General features: G+C 46.3%; 1 protein-coding gene across 2 annotated transcripts in view; it reads right to left on the bottom strand.

Moving 5' to 3' along the window:
• Positions 1-21013, bottom strand: part of acer2 (alkaline ceramidase 2) — a 107346-nt gene that overhangs the window by 72056 nt on the left and 14277 nt on the right. For both annotated transcript variants that reach the window (XM_085983937.1, XM_085983940.1), the window contains exon 3: positions 9274-9415. In XM_085983937.1, the coding sequence (XP_085840063.1) occupies positions 9274-9415 (142 nt within the window). The remainder of the gene's footprint in view (positions 1-9273; positions 9416-21013) is intronic.

Genomic DNA, 21013 nt, shown 5'->3' with positions numbered 1-21013 from the left:
TGTATAGGACCATCAGTGTATGCAACTGCATGCTTCAGACCACCTACAAAGTTGCATAGACTTATCTACCTTTACAAGACTGTTGCTAATTAAACTTTTAGTATATCTACTCCAGATCTAATTTCCTGCTCTTCGCTGGTACTGCAAACACAAAAAAAAACAGAAAGTAAATGTAGGAACATAGGGACGGGAGTAGGCCATTCAGCCCCTTGAGCCTGTTCCACCATTCAATTAGATCATGGCTGATCTGTATCTTAGCTCCATCTACCCACCTTGGTTCTGTAACCCTTAATACCCTTGCCTAACAAAAGTCTATCAATCTCAGTTTTGACATTTTTCAATTGACCCCCAGCCTCAACAGCTTTTTGGGGGAGAGCTTTCCAGATTGTGTGAAGAAGTGCTTCCTATCATCATCCCTGAATGGCCTAGCTGTAATTTTAAGGTTATGTCCCCTTGTTCTGGATTCCCCCACCAGATTAAATAATTTCTCTCTATCTATCCTATCAATTCCTTTAATCATCTTAAACACCTCAATTAGATCACCATTCAGCCTAGGACAGAAGCTTAGAGCTCATTTTATCATCAATGATGGTACTTACTATGGTGAAGTGTTTCATTTGTGAAGAAAATAAAATATCTAATTAACTTACAGCTGGTGTCAAGCTCACTTACTGTTAACATGAAGAAACCTGTTATAGTTAAAGGAATCTGTGCAGTTTCCTTTCAGACTCCAATTCACCCTTTACTGCTGCTATAGGGTCTACCCACATTATAATCTACTTGTGTGATTATTTTAAAAATCAAGTATGAATAGCCATTGACCCAATTTTCTTGTTCCATGTTCTTCCTCTACGGCAACAAGCTCCCCTGGTGGTTCAATGCACTACTTCGTGCCCTAACTTCCTGAGTCCCTGCTCTACTACAGGTAAGTGCAGCAGGCGAGACTTCTGGCCACCTCCTGGATGGGCCATTGAACCTGTCCTAAATACTGGGGACGGACTTATTTCAATATTTAGGGTGGGCGGCCCACACCTGTAGCAGCGCCTGCCACAAAGAGGTGCCACTCCGATGGGGAGGAGCCCAAGGCCCTTAATGGGCCAAAAATGATCGTTAAAAAGATGTTTTTCTCTGGCAGGGAATCCTTTGGGGTCGATTATCTTTGTATCTTCACATTTTTGGAGTCTTTACTCGGACACAATAAAACCCACACCTGTTCACATGACATGACTTCCACTGGGCCTAAGGTAGGTAAGCCCAGTTTATGTGACGGCAAACTTTGCAGCACACCAGTCTTGCAGTCTCAGCACCGGGGCCAGAAATTGACAGTATTACATCAGTGAGGCTTATTGTTTCAGTGCTAGTAAGGAGCTTAACATTTTACCGAGAGGCAGTCATGTGACATATTGCCTCAACAAATTTGCTGTACAATGGTCCAGAATTTGCGGGCAACAGCGAAGCACAGGCGTTTGCCGCTGGTCACAAAGTAAGCTTCGCACAAAGATCCCGCGATCTCTGTATCAAGAACTTCTGGTTTCCCAATGTTCAATTCAAATCAACGGAGGTTAGTGGGGATCCCCTTGCGCGAGCTGCTGGGACGTGAACAAGCTGTCTAAGCAGCCAATCAAAATGCAGAATTCTCACAGAACAAGGAATTGAGTAAGCTCTTAAAATTCTAACTTTTTTTAAATGTTAGAGAGAGAAAAGCAAAGATTGGGTGCTCTTACATGGGTGTAAAGACAAACCTGAAGTAAAGACAAACAAACTTTAACAAAAAATTTCAATTTTTTTTTAAGTTTATTAAAAATTTTAATTTTTATTAAAATGGATAAATTTCACACACCACAAAATTAAAATTAGTTTTTCAAGCCCCTAACCTTTGTTAGCAGTCAATACGCCGTTAAAACTGCAGTTACACCTAATCCCTTTGGGTCTCAATTTTAGTGGGGAATTTAACAGCGTAATTATTGCGGAAGAGCCGAAGTTTTTGTCATTTTCTCTGATTTGAGCGATTGCACTGATTGCTGGCTCTGTGGAGGGGGAGGAGTGGAGGGGGGCTGTGAATGACAGACTGCAACTTCAGAATTTCTGCATGTGCCTGCCCCGAAGTTGCGGTTAGATTCAAAGGTGAAATGACAGCGAACGCTGCCAGTTCGTCGTCATCTGGACCGCAAATAGCAATGACTAAAGCAATATCGCACTTAGGCTGTAACAGTGTACATGCAGCATAGGTCCCTGATATATTGGTGAGTAACACAGAGGAGACTGGTATTTAAAACAAAATTCCAGCTCAGCACCATATATTGAACACTACAGAATGTATGTAATGCAGCATCCTGTATTTGCTGTTTATTTTTCAGCCCTCTTCACCCCTTTCCTGAAGTCACTGATTCATTCTAGGGTATGATGCCATATGTGTTAGGCATCCTCTGTTTCTCACCCAACTGGCCATGATTCATGTAGAAACTTAGCCAGGTGGCGTCAGCAAGCTGTCCAATTGTGTACCACATCGCAGTCAAAACAGATCATGTCATCACCTATACACATGCACTTCCCAATGGAGGCTGTTGGGTAGTGATTAGCAATTAATTATGGCTGATTTTACCACACCCTAATATTGTTCAGTTCCACACTAGGCAAATAAAAGGAAGAGAAAAAACAGCAAATACTGGAATAAAATCTAGAACTGCTGCAAATACAAAACAAGTTTGTCAATATCTGTACAAATACGCAGCAGGTCCCTCAACAGATGTCGACAGATATACAATGTATTTCCAGCATTTCCTGTTTTTAATCATTACTGGATAGTGCATTTGTCAACTGAGCCACCAGGAGAAGTGCATACTGAATTTACACTTTTAACTACCATTTCCTACCCCTCTTCTTGATACACAATAATTTTCCATTCCTGCAAGATAAAAGTTTTAAACAATCCAAATGTTTAGTCAGATCTATCGATAGGCAATGGTTAAGAGTGTTTTTTTATATAGCTACCACAATAAGAGTCTATAATCTCACTTTACTGCACCATGTTTACAAGAACAAAGTCAATTAATGAAATTCCATGGGCAGCTGTTTTGGAACTTTTTAAAGATTGAATTATGAATTGATAGACTTACAAATCCAATTGGAATTTTACATTAACTTTCTTATTGATTGGTTGTTTGCATTCATTACAATTACTTAAAACTCTTTATCCTAGCAAAGGTCATTAAACAACGAGAGTAAGCAGTCAACCTTGACAAAATGTCCTAGCTACGGAGTCTGATCTGAAATGGAAATAACAAAATAAAAACAGAGAGCATACAGTGTAGATTCACTTTTGGATGAGACATTAAGCCGAGGCCCCGTCTGCTCTCTCAGGTGGATGTAAAAGATCCCATGGCACTATTTCAAAGATGAGCAGGGGAGTTATCCCTGGTGTCCTGACCAATATTTAACCCTCAATCACCATCACAAAAAAAAAGACTATCTGGTCATTATCACATTGCTGTTTGTGGGAGCTTGCTGTGCACAAATTGGCTGCCGCGTTTCCCACATTATAACAGTGACTACATTTCAAAAGTACTTCATTGGCTGTAAAGCGTTTTGGCATGTCCTGAGGTCATGAAATGCGCTATATAAATGCAAGTATTTCTTTCTTTTATTTCTGATCTACATGCTGCCCCTCGGTGACATCATCTGAAGACATGACACCAGGTTCCACATGTACCTTGACAACACCAGCTCTACCTCACCACCACCTCTCTCAACCCCTCCACTGCCTCTGTGTTGTCAGCCTGCTTGCCCAACATCCAGTCCTGGATGAGCAGCAATTTCCTTTGGTTAAACATCGGGAAGACTGAAGCCATTGTCTTCGGCCCCCGTCACAAATTCCATTCCCTCGCAACTGATCCTAGCCCTCTCCCTGACAACTGTCTCAGGCTGAACCCGACTGTTCACAACCATCGCGTCCTATTTGACCCTGAACTGAGCTTCCGACTCCATATCCCCTCCAGCACAAAGACGGCCTACTTCCAACTCCATAATATCGCCCGTCTCTGACCCTGCCTCAGCTCATCTGCTGCTGAAACCCTCATCCATGTTTTTGTTACCTCCTGACTTGATTATTCAAATGTTCTCCTGGCCAGCCTCCCATTTTCCACCCTCCATACATTTGAGCTCATTCAAAACTCTGCTGCCCATATCCTAACCTGCAGCAAGTCCTGTTCGTCCATCAAACTCTGTGCTCACTGACCTACATCGGCTCCCGGTCCACCAACACCTCGAATTTAAAATTCTCAAGCTTGTGTTCAAAGTCCTCCATGGCCTTTCCCTTCCCTATCTTTATAATCTCCTTCAACCCTTCAGGAACTCTGCGTTCTTCCAACTCTGGACTCATGCATCCCCCATTCCCTTCGCCCCACCATTGGCGGCCATGCCTTCAGCCATCTAAGCCTAAATTCTGGAATCCCCTCCCTAAAACTCTCCACCGCACCACCTCTCTCTCCTCCTTTAAGACCCTCCTTTAAACCTACCTCTTTGAGCTTTTAATCACTTCTTCTAATATTACTTTTGACTCAGTGTCAATTTTCATCTATTACGTTCCTGTGAAGTGCCTTGGGATGTTTTCCTATGTTAAAGATGCTATATAAATGCAAGTTGTTGTTTTTGCTGATACAAGGATGAGGACAGACTTGAGACATTAGCCGGAATTTTAATCTGGAGACGGGTCAGGAGTGGAGGGGCTAGAAAGCGGTCGTGAAACCCAGGAGAACGGGTTTCCCACAGGCCCTGCCGAATTTAACAGCAGGGCCTGATTAGCATTTTAAGGTTCTGTTTCCCACCCCTAGCCAGCCAAATGGAGAGGCTGTCTGGCTGTGGGCGGGTAGGCTTGCGGCAGTAGGCCGCAGAGAAGAGGGAGCGAGGGATCGGGTGGGGGGGGGGTTGTTTGGGGGACAGAGGAACATCGGGAGGGGGGGTAGGATCGAGGCCGGAGGAGCACAGGGAGGTGGGAGGATCGGGGCCAGAGGAGCATGGGGAGGGGGGAGGATTGGGGCCGGAGGAGCATTGGGGGCCAGAGGAGCATCGGGGCTGGGGGAGGTGGTTGAGACTTCGGAGCCGGCAGAGCGTGGGGGCTGGAGGGGGGAGCTCAGGAAGGTGATTGGGAGCCAGTGAGGGGATCGGAGGCCTCGAGGGTGGGATCGGAGGCCTCGTGAGCGGGATACGATCGTGGAGGGTAGGAGAGGCAGGGACGCTGGATCCAGCAGTCCTTGCCTTACTTTAGCTGGCGGGTTCCCTGAGGCCTGAGAAACCTGATCAGCCAGAGTTAAATTTGAAATGGTGGTTAAATCTGAGGCATGCAGCCTCATTCTAATATTTAAATGGACGAACCGCCTCCTAGGAGCAGGTTGGCTGTGATGCGCCTCAATCCCACGAGGTCGGACAAGATGGCGTCCAAGATGGCCGCTCCCACGGCGCGCACGCGGCGGTGGCGGTTTTGCCTGCGGGGTTCCCTCTGCACACCTTCCCAAAGTGCCCCTTCTTACCGCACTTACGGCAGGTGGTGCCTTTCGCCGGGCACAGGTTCCTGGTGTGCTTCGGCTGCCCGCAGAAGTAGCATTTGGGGCCCCGATGCGTCGCGGCGGTCGTAGGGCTTCTGGGGGGAGGGCAGAGCCCCGACGGTGTTGGGCTACCGGGCGGGGAAGCAGAGGCGGCGTGGACTGCGCGGCCTGACGAGTAGGAGTCAGAGTTCTTCTGAGCCACATCCAGCGATCGCGCTGTGTCCACAGCCTGTGTCAGATCTAGGCCCGTTTTCTCTAGCAGTCTCTGCCGGATGTAATTAGAGCTAAGGCCTGCGATAAAGGCATCCCAAATAAGCTCGTCTGTGTATACCGTGGCTTTCACGTCTTTGCATTTGCAGTCTTTGCCAAGCACTTTTAGGGTGACTAGAAAGTCCTCTAGCGACGCTCCGGGTCGCTGTGTGCAGGTAGCAAGCAGGTGCCTGGCATACACCTCGTTGGTACGCCGCTGATAGTGGGCCTTTAGAATGTTGCAGGCATCCAGGTAGGTGGCGGCGTCTTGGATGAGTGGAAAAACCCGGTGGCTTACCCGATTCTGCAGGATCCCGAGTTTCACATCTCCGGTGGCTTTAGAGGCTGTGACGGCTTCGGAGTTGGCCAAAAAGAATTCCAAGCACTGGAACCAGTGTCCAAACCGTGCCGATGCATCCGAAGCATGCGGGTCCAAATCCAAGCGTTCCGGTTTCAAAAGTTGATCCATCGTTAAAGTTTGCTAATAAAATTGATGTGCCTCAATGACTTCAAGACTCAAAGTTAACTGAATAAAACAAGGCTTTTATTAGCAAAGAAAAGATGCCTGTGTCTTCACCTAGCATGCTGCTGTTCTGCTGCAAGACAAGCCTGGGCTTGTCTTAAGTAGGGCCAGGTATGGGCGGAGCCGACACACAAAGGGGGCGGTGCACTATACACAATACAAGGTAAAACACCGGAGCAGGCAATACAATATATGTAGTTAACTACAGAGTCTGATGAATGACATATTTCATCACAGGCTGCTCGCTCCCCTGTTCCACCTCTGTTAAAACTGGTAGTGGGCAGGTTGGAGGTGGATTGGGATCGGGATTACATTTTTTAACATATTAACTTCCCACCCGATCCCAACACACCCATTTTTGGGGGTTAAAATTTCCCCCATTGGAATTATTTTAACTGGAACAGAGGCAGCTAAAAGGAGATTAAATTGAGGTTTTAAAAATTCTGAAGGGTTTGATTACATACATAGGATATGCAGCACAGAAGCAGGCCATTCGGCCCAACCAGTTCATGCCGGCACTTATGCTCCACTCGAGCCTCCTCCCATCTTTCCTCATCTAACTCTATCAGCATAACCCTCTATTCCCTTCTCCCTCATATGCTTATCCAGCCTCCCCTTAAATGCATCTATACTATTCGTATCAACCATTCCCTGTGATAACAAGTTCCACATTCTCACCACTCTCTGGGTAAAGAAGTTTCTTCCATCCTCGGCCTCTTGCATTGTTCCACGGAAGCTCACCGTAAACTCGAGGAACAGCACCTCATCTTCCGATTAGGCACTTTACAGCCTTCCTGACTCAATATCGAGTTCAACAATTTCAGATCATAACCTCGGCCCCTATTACATTTTTTATTTATATTTTTTATCCACACCTTTGTTTTGGCCTTCCCCCCCCTCCTTTCTTTTTTTTTCTCTCCCACATGGCAGCTGTCTCCCATTCTGCCAGCGCATTTCACGCCTAATCTAGAGCCGTCTTTTGTCTCCACTAGTCCTATCACCATCTCGTCTCATTTTGAATACCTCTTAATGTCTCTTCTCTTTTGTTCTCTCCCAGCCTGGCCTTTTAATCTATTTCATTTCCTGTGCTTCTTTAGTCTTAACAAAGGGTTTTCACCCGAAACGTTGACTCTATTTTCTCTCCACGGATGTTGCCTGGCCTGCTGAGTTTTTCCAGCATTTTCTGTTGTTATTTCCGAATTCCCTATTGGATTTCTTGGTGACTATCTTATATCGATGGCCTTTAGTTTTGCTCTTCCCCACAAGTGGAAACACTCTCTGTATCTACTCTATCAAAACCTTTCATAATTTTAAAGACCTCTATTAGGTCACCCCTCAGCCTTCTCTTTTCAAGAAAAAAAGAGACCCAGCCTGTTCATCCTTTCCTGATAGGTATACCCTCACATTTCTGGTATCATCCTTGTAAATCTTTTTGCATCCTTGTAAATCTTTTTGCACCCTCTCCAGTGCCTCTATATCCTTTTTATAATATGACCAGAATTGTACGCAGTACTCCAAGTGTGGTCTAACCAAGGTTCGATACAAGTTTAACATTACTTCACTACTTTTCAATTCTATCTCTCTAGAAATAAACCCTAGTGCTTGTTTTGCATTTTTTATGGCCTTGTTAACCTGTGTCGCTACTTCTAGTGATTTGTGTATTTGTACTCCCAGATCCCTTTGCTCTTCTACCCCATTTCGATTCATATTTTCCAAGTATTTAACTATTTCCTATTGAGTCTAAAAACACTCGTTTTACTTACAAGAACCAAGCAAAGAACTTACTCCACTGTCTCTGCAGATCTCTTAAAAACTTTTTTTCCTCAAATTCGGCACACTCCCCTATTCCCTAATATTGCCAGACCCTGATCTCAATTTCTGCTCATCTCTAGGTTTCTCCTCCACAGTGCTGCCAAACCACAGAACTTTATTCACTTCCCCATGGTCCCAAATGCCAAGATCCCTTCCCAAAATGTCAGATAACCGTGCTGCAAAACCTCAGCATCCCCCTCAAATGCTAGGGTGAATAGGGGAAAACAATTTTCTCTGGTTGGGGAGTCAGTGACAATTTCAAAATGTTCATTAAGAGAGTGAGGAGAGGGGTCAGGAGGAATTTCTTTACACAGAAAATTGGGAGTAGTTGAAGCAGAGATCATTGCATATTTTAAGTGAAACTGGATAAATATTTGGGGCAAAGGAAGATAGAGGGCTATGGAGAGAGACCAGGAGTGGGATTAGTTTTGGATTGCTTTAGCAAAGAGCAGGCACAAACACAATGGACCAGGTGGCTCCTTCCGTGATTTAAACTTCTATCGTAACCTCATTGATCTTGTACTCTATCCTCGTACTTGGTTTGGGCCTTTTTAATGCCTTTGGTCCTAAGTGGGCCTCTGTCTACTCAGCTGCTAAATTTATACCAGGATTGCTTAGAAGTCAACAGAAATACTGTGCGAAAAGATTAGCTCCAATTTGGTGGAAATGTACAGTCCTGGCACTGGGCCAATGATAGAGAGATGGACACTCCCATTGGGGCCAGCTTTTGATTAAGGATTATCTGTGAGCAACTTAAGGAAGTAGTAGGGGAAGAGGAAACCTTGAGCTGAGTGATATTCCCAATGTCTCATTATATATTTATGGGGATTTTATAAAACAGATGAACAAAACAACTAATATCTCCACAATGCTTCTGTCACTATAAAACGTTGAAGCCTTAAGGGATGTAAAAGGAGATGCCAGTACAGGTTTTATTTAAGAACACAATTTACAAAATTTTTCATAGAACTTTTAATGAATTCTCATACTACATTTTGACTCACAATGTATTTTATCAAAATGCCGAAAGAAATATATCCTGACCACACAAAAGTTTTTCTAATGGGTCATCAATGTACTAATTCATTTTTGCAGCTTTTAGCTGGCTATATGGAATATGTCATTTAATACCTTTAGGTCCAGCCTTACCTGTCTCGTCGAAAAATCCGTGGTAAATATCGTCTGGGGAACCACATGGCCAGGGCGCACATTAGAACCCAAAGGATTGCTAGCTCGTCCAGCATCTGACCGAGGAAGCTCAAAGTTGCATGAAAGTAAACTGATCCTATACCTGAAAGACAGAACATTGACAGGTTTCTGGCTAATTACAGGCAGCAATAATTTGGTAGGTTGAAGTACATCATTGGCTTGCGTACTACGACAGCTTGGAAACAGTATACTTCAGGCATGTTAATAACAACTCTATTTCTCATTCAATTACTTTTCTTGAAAACACAGTCGCAGTCTATTTCAAGTCAATTTGTCTTGATTACTGCTCTGGATTCAAGGGTCCACGTAGATGGTTTGAGAAACCGCATAAATCTGAGAACATAAGGTTCAATCATTCATGCTGTCCTTTGAAACAAATGGAAAATGATGTTCATTTGATTTTGGTATGCTGCTGGGCACATCGGCATATACAGAATTAAAAGCTGGGAGTGAATTACAAGGCTACAATTTAATCAAGTGCATCAGATGACGTCAAGCCTCAACAGCAAATCTAGGGAGGCTTAAGATCATCTGAGAGGAAGTTGATTGACATCCTTTATCTCATGTCCAGAAAAGTTGTATGAAATAACTTATTTAGGACTTTAATAACTAGTTAATTTAGTACAATAAAGATGTGCAAACGTGGAATATTTAATTACCAAATTACAGCATGAGAGACACAGGGCTGGATTTTGCCAGCCCTAGGGAGGCAGGTTTGGAGGCGGGACTGCCAGAAAAATGGCAGAATTTGGGGGCGGGCATCTTCCCAGGAGGCGGGTAGCCGACCCGCGCCGGGTCCCATCTCCTGGAGGCGGGAAGGGGATTACAGCCACTTAACTGCCTGTTAACAGGTAGTTAACAGGCAGTTAAGAGGATTATCTCCATTTTTCCACCAGGGGCGCGGGCTTCACGTCGGGAAACCCCGCCAGGGTCACCGAGGCGAGCAGTGTGTCTGCGGGGGTCGGAGGGGTGCAAAAGTGTGCTGTGGAGGTAAGTGATGGGTGCAAGTGTGGAGAGGTAAATATGTGAGGTGAGTGGAAAGTGATAGAAAATGTTTATTTACCTTTGTTTCTTCCTGCAGGCTTCAACAGTTGGGGAGCCGGAGACTCTCGCTTCTCACCGGCAAAGATGACACACGGCTGCTGCATTCTCCGATGCAACAGCCATCTAATTTCTGCTCACAAAAGAGGTTTGATGAGCTGTCAAACAATGACAATTCATCTGTCAAACATTTTTGACAGATGAAACGTCATACGCTGACGTTCTCTGTAACCGGCTTTCCCTTAATTGGCCTGCTAAACCTGCTGGGCGGGCTTAACAAGGTCAATCAAGGGAAAATAGCGTGGGTTGGCCAGAAGTCGATGGAGGCGGGACTAAAACCCAATAAGTGGGAGTCCCGCCTCCAATAGCTCCCCATTGGCAAAATCCAGCCCACAGATTTGATTCCTACACTGTCTAGTTTCCCCATCTCAGCTAAGGTATTGGGGAAGTACAATAAATTTGGCAAGAATTGTTTAGATGTCTGTAGCATATTTGATTTTATAATAAGGGACAAGGTATAATAGAGCCTGAAAGCAACTCCTTTCAAATAATTTGACCAGAGTCTCTAGAATGAAGAAGTTATTTTAAACACTATCCTTAAGAGTTTCATTGAGTCAGTCCCTATCCATAACATCAATTGATTTTAACGTTTTAATAAATAATATTCTCCTTCTTCGGAGTGGTCGCAAGAATTGCATATTTAATAGGGAGGAATTTCCCTGCCCAATTTAAAATTGAGGCAGTGTGCTAGTTGCACAGTGCAGTGTTGGTTAAAAAAAATGACAATGAGTATTTCGATATACTAAACAAGTTAGCATCTGAAAAGAGAAAACATGAGTTAAAGTTTTTTAAATTTTAATTCGCAGTAAATCGTGGGGATCATGTGCCCGAATTTTAGATACGTGTTCCTGGTGGTGAGGCCCCTCACCAGGAGTTCAATTTCATAAAATGACCCTTCCTTTGTCAGAACTGAAAAACGGAGGCAAGAGCTACAAAAAGGGATTATGAAAAGAAACTTGCAAGGGATATCAAAATCGACACAAAATAATTTTTACAATTATATTAGGAAATAGAGGGTAGTCAAGAGCAATGTTGGCCCCTTAAAAACTGAAAGCGGTGATATTGTCAACGATAATAAGGAAATGGTGGACATGTTGAATAATTACTTTGCGTCAGTACTTACAGTAGAGGAAGAGGATAGCATGCCGGAAATCCCAAGGAAACTAATATTGGTTCAGGGACAGGGACTCAATAAAATTAACTTAAGCAAAATAACAGTAATGAAGAAAATAATGGCACTAAAGAGTGACAAATCCCCAGGACCAGATGGTTTCCATCCCAGGGTTTTAAAGGAAGTAGGTGAGCACATTGCAGATGCCCTAACTATAATCTTCCAAAGTTCTCTCGATTCAGGAACCGTTCCTTTAGATTGGAAAATTGCGCATGTCACTCTGCTATTTAGGAATGGCGAGAGAGGGAAACAGGGAATTATAGACCAGTTAGCCTAACATCTTTTGTTGGGAAATTACTAGAGTCTATAATTAACAATAGGATGACTGAACACCTCGAAAATTTTCAGTTGATCAGAGACAGCCAGTGTGGATTTGTGAAAGGTAGGTCATGCCTGACAAACCTGATTGAATTTTTTGAGGTGGTGACTAAAGTAGTCGACAAGGGAATGTCTATGGATGTTATTTATATGGACTTCCAGGAGGCATTTGATAAAGTCCCTCGTAAGAGCCTGTTAACTAAGGTAGAAGCCCATGGAATTGAAGGCAAATTATTGACCTGGTTAGGAAATTGGCTGAGCGGCAGGGGACAGAGAGTAGGGATAATGGGTAGGCACTCTAATTCTAAAGGCAGGATGTGAATAGAGGCGTCCCGCAGGGATCTGTGTTGGGGCCTCAACTATTAACAGTATTTGTTAACGACTTAGATAATGGCATAGAGCCACATATCTAAACTTGCCGATGGCACAAAGACAGGCGGCATTGTAGGCAGTTGAAAGCATAAGATTATAAAGGAATATCGATAAATTAAGTGAATGGGCAAAACTGTGGCAAATGGATTTCAATGTAGGCAAATGTGAGATCATCAACTTTGGACCTAAAAAGGATAGAACAGCATATTTTCTAAATGGTGAAAAGCTAAAAACAGTGGAGGTCCAAAGAGACTTGGGGGTCCAGGTACATAGATCATTAAAATGTAATGAACAGATACAGAAAATAATCAAAATGGCTAATGGAATGCTGGTCTTTATATTTAGAGGACTAGAATACAAAGGAGTAGAAGTTATGCTGCAGCTGTACAAAGCCCCGGTTAGACCACACCTGCAGTACTGTGAACAGTTCTGGGCACCACACCTTAGGAGGGATATATTGACCTTGGAGGGAGTGCAGCGTAGGTTTACCAGAATGATACCTAGACTTCAAGGGTTAAATTATGAGGAGAAATTACACAAATTAGGGTTGTATTTCCTAGAATTTAGAAGGTTAAGGGGTGATCTAATCGAAGTTTTCAAGATATTAAGGGGAACAGATAGGGTAGATAGAGAGAAACTATTTCTGCTGGTTGGGGTGTCTAGGACTAGGAGGCATAGTCTAAAAATTAGAGCCAGACCTTTCAGGAGTGAAATTAGGAAACTCTTCTACACACAAATGGCAATTGATGCTAGATCAATTGTTAATTTTAAATCTGCGATTGATAGCATTTTGTTAACCCAAGATATTAAGGAATATGGGTATATGGAGTTAGGTCGCAGATCAGCCATGATCTCATTGAATGGTGGAACAGGCTAGCGGGGCTCAATGGCCTACTCCTGCTCCTGTTTTCCTATGTTCCTAAGTGAGGCTTTCTGTATAACAGACCAAGATAAAGAGGGATGTAAAAAGCAATGGTTCCGATATAATATATTTCCTTTTTTCAAATGTTGTGCTGTATACTATTAGCTTTTTCTGCTCTTACTTCACATTTCCGGTATTTGCACTTTTTCTCTTTTTATCTCACTGAACAATTAGCTAAGTCTGGGGAAGGACTCAGCCACGCAAATTAAAATCAGCCAGTAGTTAAAGAAAATAACGTTAGGCAGGCTTCAGTTATTATTATTCTAATAAAATTAGACCAGGAGATAGCTGACAGTTGAATTTTTTTTTGAACTACAATTTTAGGTGTTAATACTTTATATTAACTGCCTTGCCTTAGTGTAGCACTCGTACCTCTGAGTCAGAGGATTGTGGATTCAAATCCCACTCCAGGGAGTTGAGCACATAATCTGGGCTGACACTCCAATGCAGTACTGGGGGAGTGTTGCACTGTCAGAGTGCCAAACTTTGGATGAAACATAAATATGTTTGATGTGCCTTCAATAACTCAAAGACAAGGATTTTAAAGGATTCAACTAAAGGCTTTTAATCACTAAGAACATAGCAGCATAGCAGGTCTTCCCACATCGAGTTCATCTGGTAGTGAGTGACTCATACAGCTCCTGAGACCTTTATATGGCAAAAGACAGGGGCGTAGCCAATACACACAATAGGAACAAAAGGGTGTGGTTCACACAATACAAGCAGGTAAAATACAAGCAGGTCTGATGAAGGCATATTTCATCACATTCACCCCTTCTACAGATTTAGTCTGTCCGGGGGTGTGATAGTCCTTCCTGAACGTCGCAACAGTACCTCGGGTTCCGACCGGGAGTCCATGGTGCCCTCCTGGGCATACCCATGTGCCGGGGGTGTTGCAGGTACTTCTGGGGGTGGTGAGGATACCTCTGGGGATGGTGGAGGTTCTTCTGGGGGTGGTGGTGATGGATCGTCGTCGTCGCTTCCTGCCGAGGCGAGGTCCTTTATGGACACGGTGTCTTCACGCCTGTCGGCGTGCTTGACGTACGCGTACTGTGGGTTTGCGTGGAGTAGGTGTACTGCCTCCACGAGGGGATCCGTTTTGTGGCCCCTCACATGCTTCCGTAACAGGACTGTCCCTGGGGTGGAGAGCCACGAGGGTAGGGATACTCCTGAGGTTGATTTGTGGGGAAAAACAAACATCTTCTCGTGAGGAGTGGCGTTAGTAGCAGTACACAGTAGCGACCTTATCGAGTGGAGTACGTCTGGGAGGACCTCCTGCCAGCGGGAGGTGGGGAGGCCTTTAGACCTTAGTGCTAAGGTGACCGCCTTCCACACTGTCGCGTTCTCCCTCTCCACTTGCCCATTACCCCGGGGGTTATAACTAGTGGTCCGACTCGTGGCTATCCCCTTCGACAGCAGGTATTGGTGCAGTTCATCGCTCATGAACGACGCCCCCGTCAGTGTGGATGTAGTTAGGCATGCCGAACGTGCAAAACAGGTTGCCGAGGCACTTGATGACCGTGGCACTGGTCATGTCTGGGCAGGGGTAGGCGAATTGGAAGCGGGAGTACTCGTCCACAATGTTGAGAAAGTACACCTTGCGGTCGGTGGAGGGGAGTGGTCCCTTGAAATCTAAGCTCAGGCGCTCGAATGGCCGTGTAGCTTTGATCAGGTGGGCTCGGTCGGGTCTGAAAAAACGGGGCTTGCATTCCGCACAGGTGCGGCAGTCCCTGGTCATAGACCGGACCTCCTCGATGGAATAGGGCAGGTTACGGGATTTTATAAAGTGGAATAGCCGGGTGACCCCCGGGTGGCAGAGGCCATTGTGGAGGCCCTGTAGCCTGTCCCCCTGGATGCTGGCACACATCCCTCGTGATAGGGCGTCGGGGGATTCGTTGAGGGCCCCCGGCCTATATATTATGTCGTACTCAAACGTGGAGAGTTTGATCCGCCACCTGAGAATTTTGTCGTTCTTGATCTTCCCCCTCTGTTTGTTGTTAAACATGAAGGCTACCGACCGCTGGTCGGTAAGCAGGGTGAAGCGTTTGCCGGCTAGGTAGTGCCTCCAGTGCCGCACTGCCTCCACTATGGCCTGGGCCTCCTTCTCTACCGAGGAGTGCCTGATCTCGGGCCCTTGAGAAAAAGGCTACGGGCCGCCCATCCTGGTTGAGGGTGGCTGCTAAAGCGAAGTCGGACGCATCGCTTTCGACCTGGAAAGGGATGTTTTCGTCCACTGCCCGCAGCGCGGCCTTCTCAATGTCGTGTTTAATGCTGTTGAAGGCGGCGTGGGCCTCGGCTGTGAGCGGGAAGGACGTTGATTTCAGGAGGGGACGGGCCTTGTCGGAATAATTGGGGACCCATTGGGCGTAATAGGAGAAGAACCCCAGGCACCTTTTCAGGGCCTTGGGAGTGTTTGGTAGGGGTAGCTCCCGTAGGGGGCGCAATCGGTCGGGGTCCAGGCCGATTTCCCCGTTTTCCACCACGCAGCCCAGGATACAGAGGCGCGTGGTGCTAAAGACACACTTATCCTCGTTGTAGGTGAGATTGAGTCTGAGGGCGGTTTTCAGAAATCTCACGAGGTTCGAGTCGTGGTCTTGTTGGTCGTGGCCGCAGATGGTGACGTTGTCTAGGTATGGGTAGGTGGCTGTTAACTGGTTCTCATCGACCATGCGGTCCATCTCCCGCTGGAAGACCGAGACCCCGTTCGTTACCCCAAAGGGGACTCTGAGGAAGTGGTAGAGACGTCCGTTCGCCTCGAAGGCGGTGTATGGACAGTCCTCCGGCCTAATGGGAAGCTGGTGGTATGCCGATTTTAGGTCGATGGTGGAAAACACCCGGTATTGCGCAATTTGGTTAACCATATCCGCTATGCGGGGCAGAAGGTAGGCGTCTAGCTGGGTGTATAGATTAACCGTCTGGCTATAATCTATCACCATCCGCTTCTTTTCGCTACCCTTAACTACTACTACCTGGGCGCGCCACGGGCTGGTACTGCATTCGATGATACCCTCCCGCTTGAGTCTTTCTACTTCCGACGCAATGAACCGTCTATCCTCCCAGCTGTACCGCCTACTCTTGGTCGCTATGGGTCGGCAGTTGGGTGCGAGGTTGGCGAACAGAGAGGGCGGCTTGACCTTCAGGGTAGCCAGACCGCACACTGTGAGGGGCGGCTGGGACCCACCGTAGGTAAGCGTGATACTTTGGTGGTGGCACTGGAAGTCCAGACCCAAGATCACGCTCCCACAGAGATCTGGCATTATCAATAGTTTAAAATCTCTGTAATCATTGCCTTTTACCGACAACATAACCACGCAGAATCCTGTAATTTTTGAGGTATGAGTCTTATCGGCCATGGCGATTTTGCCCTGTGTGGGGACTATCGTTAGAGAAAGTCGTTTTACCAGGCTAGGATGAATAAAGCTTTCGGTGCTCCCGCAGTCAATCAAGCATTTAACCTTGTTCCCGTTTACCTCTATGTCCATCATCGATTTAGACAACGGATGTGGCCTGGATTGATCCACTGTGATCGAGGCCACCAGTGGGTCCTGGAGGTCCGTGTAGTCGGGGCAAGATGGTGGACTCCATGAGGGTGGACAAGATGGCTTCCAAGATGGCCGCTCCCATGGCACACACGCGGCAGTGGTGGAGTTGGAGGCGGGGTTCCCTCTGCAGACTTTGCTGAAGTGTCCTTTCTTCCCGCATTTAAAACAGGTGGTGCCCTTCGCTGGGCACAGATGCCTGGAGTGTTTGTCCTGACCGCAGAAGTAGCATTTCGGGCCCCGATGCATCGCGGCAGTAGTGGGGCTCCTGGGTGGAGGCTGGGGCTCCGATGGTGCTGGGCTGGCCTGAGACCTGGGAGGTGAAGATGGCTTCCAAGATGGCGGCCCCCACGGCGCGCACGAGGCGGAGTGGGCCGCGTGGCCTGGGGAACAGGATTCAGAGTTCCTCTGGGCCATATCCAGCGATCGCGCTATATCTATAGCCTGTTTTAAGTCCAGTCCCTCCTTTTCAAACAGTCTCTGCCGAATATAATTTGAACTGAGGCCCGCAATAAGGAAGTCTCGAATCAGCTCCTCCGTGTACACGATGGCAGACACGGCCTTACAGTTACAGTCTCTGCCCAGTACTTTTAGGTTTAGTATAAAGTCCTCTAGTGACTCACCATGCCGCTGCGTGTGAGTAGTCAGAAGATGCCTGGCGTACACCACGTTTATTGGCCGCGCGTAGTGGGCCTTCAGGATGGTGCAGGCCTCCTCGTAGCTGGTGGCATCTTGGATGAGGGGGGAGACCCGATGGCTCACCCAGTTCTGCAGGATTCCCAGTTTCATGTCTCCGGTAGCGGTTTCGGCTGTGGCTATGGCAGTGGATGAGTTTGCAATGAAAAATTCGAAGCATTGGAACCAGTGTCCGAACTGTGTGGCTGCGTCTGAGGCATGGGGGTCCAGATCCAAGCGCTCTGGTTTCAGGAGTCGATCGATCTTGGTGTTTTAGTGATTAAAATTGATGTGCCTTCAATAACTCAAAGACAAGGATTTTAAAGGATTCGACTAAAGGCTTTTAATCACTAAGAACATAGCAGCATAGCAGGTCTTCCCACATCGAGTTCATCTGGTAGTGAGTGACTCATACAGCTCCTGAGACCTTTATATGGCAAAAGACAGGGGCGTAGCCAATACACACAATAGGAACAAAAGGGTGTGGTTCACACAATACAAGCAGGTAAAATACAAGCAGGTCTGATGAAGGCATATTTCATCACAAAGTTTATGTCTGCCCTTTCAGGTGGACATAAAGGTGCCATTGCATCATTTGAAGAAGAGCAAGGGAGTTCTCCCAATGTCCTGGCCAACATTAATCCCTCAACCAACACCACTAAAAGAGCTTATTTTCCCATTTATCTCATTGTTGCTTGTGAGACCTTGCTGTACACAAACTGGCTGCCACGTTTCCCTGCATTACAACACTTCAGAAGTACTTCATTGGCTGTGAATCACTTTAGGACATCCTGAAGTCATGAAAGGCGCTATATAAATTCAAGGGCCTAGAAATTCACTTTGGGCCCGCCAGCTGGCGTGCGCCCAAAAGTTAGCGCTGAGCGCGGAGCCAGTTGCAACAGTCAGATATTCAGTTTTTGCGCCCCTAGTCGGAACCGGGCGCTATTCCAGGGTGTGCCCGCCCCCGCTTGGGGCGCTGAAACTGAATTTCAGCGCTCTAGGTGCCGCTGCGCCACCCGCTACGGAGCGGCAGGCTGCGGTACTGCAGGCCTCCTCCTTCTCTTAAGGGGAGGTGCCTGCAACGGGGAGATCGCCGCTGGATAGTGCCGGCAAATGAGCCCGGCACCACGGAGAAGTGCCGGGTTCGCGGAAAGCAGCCGGCAATGCCGCGGGGGGGGGGGGGGAGTGGAGGAGGCCGGGGAAGGAGGTGCGGGCAGGCGGCCGCCGAAAAAGCGGCTGGCCGCACCTCCACCTTAAAGCGCCCCACTAAGGCTACAGTACGGCCCCGTTTTCTGATCGCTGTTTGCGGCCGCTGCGGAAGAGGCGGCTGCAACTCAATATGGGGGTCGGGCCGGTAGCGGGGCGGTAGCGGGGCACTGCGCACACCGATGATGTCATCGGTGCCGGCGCAGCGCTAACGGCTACCGCCGCCATTACCGCTGCGCTGAATATCAGCGCAAACTCCTCTATTGGCGCAGAAGCCCTCTTTGGGCGGTAACTGGCCGCAAAGCTGGCAGCGCCTTACTGAATTTCTAGGCCAAGTTCTTTCTATTCTGGCTTCAAGCTGTGTCATCCTCTCTCCCCCACAGTACACTAGAAAATGCCAATGATGGCTTCCAATTAGGAAGCACACCCAAGTAGAGAGTAATACTAAAGGCATCTTTGTGTTATATCTACGACAAAGTGTGGGTCCATTTCATCATGCTCTGCACATGCCCACAATTTGCAAGACTGTACTAGTGCAAACCGGAAGCGTGATGTCAAGATATAGCAACATAATGACCCACATTGCTATATCCCAGGTCAAGTTCAAGACAGGCCTGGGAATAATCACTTCATTATACAATCAGCACATCATGATGATGCAAGCAGTTGCAAACAGTGGAACTGACTTCACAGGTTTAGAAGTTTGGTAGGCAGGTTGCAGAATCTGAGAGCAGCTTTGAGAACCCCCAAAAAATGCACCACTGCGCCATCGGGATTGCGCAGGTTGGGATGAAAATGTTGCTTCCACAGAGGGACTCCGACACCAACTTAAAACTGCTCTGACAAAACAGGACCTAGAGACGATTGAAGGCAGTATACTTGTGAAAAGGCACTGCCCAACTCTGAAAGTTAATTCTTTGCATTACATTTGAATTGTCAGCAGTATAAATGGAATAGCTCCACATTTCCCCTCCCCTGGTTGGAAGGAGGGCCAACATTCCAATTTGACAAGAGTATAGTCTAATAATTAGAGACATGGCAAATTAATAAAAGGTTATGGGTAACATTATTATAGAGATAGTTTAAATAGCTTTACAATGATGACAAAACAAGACAGAAACCAATACCTTAGGTTTGGATCAAAACAAGGAGAAGGAATATTTAGAATATTTTGCATCCAACATGAATGAGCAAAAGTAAAGTCCACCATCTCCAGGTGAGATGCATAACTGAAATCCTGGAGTATAAGGTAACTAAGGATAGAACTGGCATTTTCAAGGTAAGGATTTTAATACAAGTCATACTGTAAATAATTTGTTCAATTTTACATCTTTGCTTCCTGTTCTTCACTAGAGTGTACTTGCACCTACCAAGCAAATGCTTTCTCTTTGGTTTAGTTGTAATGGCGTAGTCAAATAATGGAATGATCTAGAACAGTCAGATGCAAAATCAGGAGCTGTCAGTGGGTAATTTCTTGGGGAGGCTACAAGTAGCTCTGAACATATTATTTGAAACCCCTATCATTACAAGGTGAAGTATCACAAAGACGTCAGACTGGTTTTCCACTCATTTTTACATATCAAGAAGTTAACTATTTGGATACTGAAAGGCTTCTTTCAAAGTCAAATTGTACATCTCTTTTGTACTATGTGCCTACTCCCCATCCCTCATTATTTGGAGCTCTTTCTGTGGGAATTCGCAACATCAATGCATGCCCCATCACTCTAGGGCCCAACAACCTAACCTTAGCTTGTACTATATTCGTGAAGGGTTATTCCAAACTAAATCTGTGGGCTGGATTTTCCGGAGGGTCAGCGGGCGGGATCGGTGGCAGGTCGAGTGGGAAGTTTGATTTTTTTGACAGCGGGTCAGGACCCCACTGTCAACCCGCTGCAACGCACCTTTCCCAATGGCGCATCTGTGAGCTCCGATCCGACCCGACCAACAGAGATGGGCAACCCTATTTAAACAATTATTTGGTTGTTAACAGACCCTTAATAATCCTTTTAACCGCTCGCCCATGGGGTCCACACTGCTCGGTGATTACGTCTGTTAAGCTGAAGCGGGAGTTGAATGGCCATTGATTCAGCTGATTAGTTGACAGCTTGAAATATGTTATAGAAGCGCCCACCTCACAGCTGTTCACTTTCCAAGCACAGAAACTGTTGCTTACTCCATTTGGAAGACAGATTGAGCTTTATGCAGGCTGCAAGTGTTTGGCGCAAACTCTCCATCCAGTGTCACCTCATTGGAACAACCTCTCTCACCATTGACAGCTTGCTTCTGTCATCTCAACTTCAGCTGCCATCTATTCCATCAGCATGGGTGCCCTTTATACTGTTTCACCTTGGTCCTCAGAATCTGGACACGATCAGC

Source organism: Somniosus microcephalus, chromosome 1 (assembly GCF_052327205.1).
Source record: "Somniosus microcephalus isolate GS21.2 chromosome 1, FLI_Smic_1.0, whole genome shotgun sequence".
NCBI lineage: Eukaryota > Metazoa > Chordata > Chondrichthyes > Squaliformes > Somniosidae > Somniosus > Somniosus microcephalus.
Note: the sequence above shows the minus strand (reverse complement) of the source record. Positions and strands in the feature narration are given on the sequence as shown.